The sequence below is a fragment of the Telopea speciosissima genome, unplaced genomic scaffold (genome assembly GCF_018873765.1).
Source record: "Telopea speciosissima isolate NSW1024214 ecotype Mountain lineage unplaced genomic scaffold, Tspe_v1 Tspe_v1.1148, whole genome shotgun sequence".
Classification (NCBI taxonomy): domain Eukaryota; kingdom Viridiplantae; phylum Streptophyta; class Magnoliopsida; order Proteales; family Proteaceae; genus Telopea; species Telopea speciosissima.
Window position 1 is genome coordinate 1 of NW_025318484.1, and position 3,997 is coordinate 3,997.

The 3,997-nt window shown below is 38.0% G+C and overlaps 1 protein-coding gene and 1 long non-coding RNA gene across 2 annotated transcripts; one reads left to right on the top strand and one right to left on the bottom strand.

The window, feature by feature from the left end:
• Positions 1 to 4: 4 nt before the first annotated feature.
• Positions 5 to 3,904, bottom strand: LOC122648443 (protein IQ-DOMAIN 10-like; the record flags this gene model as incomplete). The annotated part of the gene is made up of 5 exons (XM_043841656.1): positions 5 to 94; positions 191 to 304; positions 2,549 to 2,812; positions 3,572 to 3,682; positions 3,747 to 3,904. Coding segments are annotated over 5 exons (737 nt in total), but the record flags the coding sequence as incomplete, so codon positions are not given.
• LOC122648444 lies at positions 926 to 2,321 on the top strand. The gene is made up of 2 exons (XR_006331077.1): positions 926 to 1,076; positions 2,145 to 2,321. It is a non-coding gene; the product is annotated as an uncharacterized LOC122648444 (long non-coding RNA).
• Positions 3,905 to 3,997: the final 93 nt, after the last annotated feature.

Genomic DNA, 3,997 nt, shown 5'->3' on the forward strand with positions numbered 1-3,997 from the left:
CTGCAATCCAACGCTCCTTCCAGCTCCAACCCCAGTTAGGTTTGCCAAGTTCATAGGCAAACTGTCCCTGGTTCTGACTAGAGTTGGCCCTCCACTGCAAGTCACAGCATTCTCATAGTGAACTTCAATATAAGATGCAAGTTGCCATCATTTCAGGAGATGACTGAATTACCACATGCAAGGGGGATACCTGATGAGAGAATGCATATGCCATGGCTCGCTCACGCTTAACTGCAGCTTCTTCTCTTTGGTATATCCTGGCAAGAATTTCCTCCATGGTTTCAGAGCCGCCACACCACTCCACCTGTCACCCACACATTCATACTGTCAGCTAAGAGGCCTGACACTCTGACCTTTTACAAGTGAGAAGCTAAGGATTTTCTTATCTTTGGGGTCGGGTGGGGGGTGTTAAAAAGAGGAGCTTTTGAAATTTAGTTAACAATAACCCAACAACTGAGTTGGTGCGATATGTTCCATCCGAACACTTTAAAATTCAGTTTCCTGTTGTCGGCAAAAAATAAAGTCGCACAATGCTTTTGCCTCCTTAGTGATCACATTTAGACCCCAAAAAAAACAACTCTAGATGCTTGCAATATTTAACTGATACTTTGGTTAAACATATTCCCTGGACAGTGGTCCAGTTTGCTTCTTTACAAACTTCAATTGCAAATGAACATGAAGGGAAGTAAAAATAACTTCTCCAGAAGCCAGACACCCCACCCACCCACCCCCACCCCCACAAAAAGAAAGTTTTGGGGATTTTTCAAGCCTCAATAAATATAAGAATATGGGAAAATATCTGGTGCCATTTCTACTATTTTAAGAGTACATTTAGAAAAGGTTTATCAATAGAAAGTTCAATCTTATTGTGTAGGTGGTTTATATTTTGTATTGGAATGGATGATTCATGGCTACAGTTAATTCTATAATAAAGGAAAATATTTTTAGCTTCTCTCTTGTTGCTTCTCATCTTTTGGAGAAATAAGCTAATTTATCTGCATCAAATAATTTTGATTAGGAACTAAGAACCTTACAAATAGCTTTGGTTTTACAATTAGTATCAGCAGTTCTAGCAGGTTCTGTTTGGGTCTAGTCCATTCAGCACTTGAAGCTTTGTAGGTTATCTTATTTATCACAGGGGATTTAGAAAGAGTAATAAAGGATTTAAGGAATTGTACATACTTAGGGAGTGGTTAAAAAAAGAGTCAACTCAATTACACAATTCAGACTTATTTTGAAAATTTGGAACATAAGCAAATAACTCATGAATAATGCACGAATTTCCTCCATGGTTTCGGAGCCGCCACACCACACCACCTGTCACCCATTCATAATGTCAGTTAAGAGGCCTGACACTCTGACCTTTCGCAACTGAGAAGCTATGGATTATCTTATCTTTGGGGTTGGGGGGTGGGGGTGGGTGTTAAAAAGAGAAGCTTTCGAAATCTAGTTAACAATAACCCAACAACTGAGTTGGTGAGATATGTTCCATTGGAACACTTTTAAATTCAGTTTCCTGTCCTCGGCAAAAAATAAAGTCGTACAATGTTTTTGCCTCTCAGTGATCACATTTAGACCCCCTCTCCCCCCCCCCCCCCAAAAAAACAATCTGGAAGCTTGCAATATTTAACTGATACTTCGGTTAAACATATTCCCTGGACAGTGGTCCAGTTTGCCACTTTACAAACTTTGATTGCAAAATGAAAGTCAAGGGAAGTGAAAATAACTTCTCCAGAAGTCAGAACCCCAGCCCAACCCCCCTCCCCCCTTCTGACAAAAGAAAAATAATAGATTTTGGATTTCTCAAGCCTAAATAAATTTAAGAATATGGAAAATATCTGGTGCCATTTCTACTATTTTTAGAGTACATATAGGAAGGGTTTATCAATAGAAAGTTCAATTATTTTGTAGGTGGTTTATATATTGTGCTTGAGGTTACGAGGAATATGGGACAATTGGAATGGATTATTCATGGCTACAGAAATTTGATTCTATAATAAAGAAAAATATTTTTAGTTTCTCTCTTGTTGCTTCTCATCTTTTGGAGAAATAAGCTAATTTATTTGCATCAAATAATTTTGATTTGGAACCAAGAACCTTACATATAGCTTTGGTTTTACAATTAGTATCACCAGTTCTAACAGGTTCTGTTTTGATCTAGTCCATTCAGCACTTGAAGCTTTGTAGGTTGTCTTATTTATCACATGGGATGCAGCGTAGCCGCGTAGGTCCAGAACATGTTGATGTTTATCTTTTTTTATCAGTATTCAGAAATAGAAAGAGAACTAAAGGATTTGAGGAATTATATATACTTAGGGAGTGGTTAAAAAAAGATAACTCAATTACACAATTCAGATGTATTTTGAAAATTTGGAACATAAGCAAATACTCTTGAATAGTACACGATTTTACTACCTAGCATGGACAGGATTGCTTTAGCAAGAACTTCGCAACATTCCATTACCACAAACTGAGGATTGTCAGCACAATTATATCTATAACTTAGACCATGTGAGGTGCTGCAAACAATGGAACAGTTCAGTATTACCTCTATCTCATGAAGCTTCGCCTCAAGTTTTAAATGATTCTCTAGTTTCTTTTGGTTAATTCGGCCTTCAGTTACCATTGAGATTCTACGAGCTTTAATCTGGGTCTGTATCCTGCTCCAAGAATGGAGATAGTTCATAGTAGTTGATGCTTGTTTCTTTATAGGATAGTGCTGGGTCAATGCTTGTAACCTTACAATTCCCTTCAAACGACGTAAAGTTTTCCTTGCCTGCCACAGAAAATAGAATTTCTTTACATAATCGCTTCACAAGTGAAAATTCTACTTATACTAATAATATAAAACGTAGCATATAAAATGCCATTACTCAAATAATATGATGCTAACAAAGTGAACCAGAACATTCACCTGAGAAATTGAAGTATCCAAAAAAGGGCAGGGAAGGGGGCATTTACTAGTGAAATACAAAATGTTTCTGCCCCTATGAACACACACAAGGCAGTTCATTAAAATAACTGAGGTAGAATTGGAAAAACTGAAAGTTCAGGATATAAATGCTCCAAATAAAAATTTCTATGACAATTTTTTTTTAAATATCTGGTGAACATAGAAAGGGCAAACTCTACGGTGCCCCTATAGCAGATGGAAAAGCAGAATAGCAGCAGTAATCCTTTTGAAACTAAAACCACTCTGTGAGCAGATTCCACCCTCAGACCAGTCACCGAACAGGAGAAGAGAAGAGAAGAGAAGAGGAGAGAGAGAGAGAGAATGGGAAAAATCAGTCAATTGTACGCACCCATCGACCAGTCCACTCTTTATTTATAATATAACAAAGTTCTAAATTTTTACACAAGGACAATGACATAAAGCAAATTACATAAAACCCCCTAACAACAAACTTCTATACAAAAACCACCCCATTGATAACAATATACTATCTCTAACACTCCCCTCAAGCTGGAAAATATGTCACCCATGCCTAGCTTGGAACAACTTTGAGTGAATACACCATAAAACAAAGCTTTTATAAACAGATCCCCTAACTGATTAACAGAACTAACAAACGGAGTAGAGATCAACCCCCAGCATCATAGCATCACGAACAAAATAACAATCAACTTCAATATGCTTGGTCCTTTCATGGAAGATCAGATTTCGAGCAATGTAGACAGCAGCCTGATTGCCACAAAACATCTCAATAGTCTAATTAACTTGACAGTGAAGTTCCTGATGAAGAGACTTCAACCATAAACTCAGGTGCAGTATGTGCCATAGCTCTGTACTCGGCCTCAACACTGGACCTTGCTACAGTTGTTTGCTTCTTACTTCGCCAGGTAACAAGATTACCACCAACGAAAGTACAGTAATTAGTAATTGACCTCCTATCACCATTGGCGCCTGCCCAGTCAACATCAGAATAACAGCGTTCCGAACATGATCATGACGACGATAAATGAGACCTTTCCCTGGTGAGCCGTTAAGATACTTCAA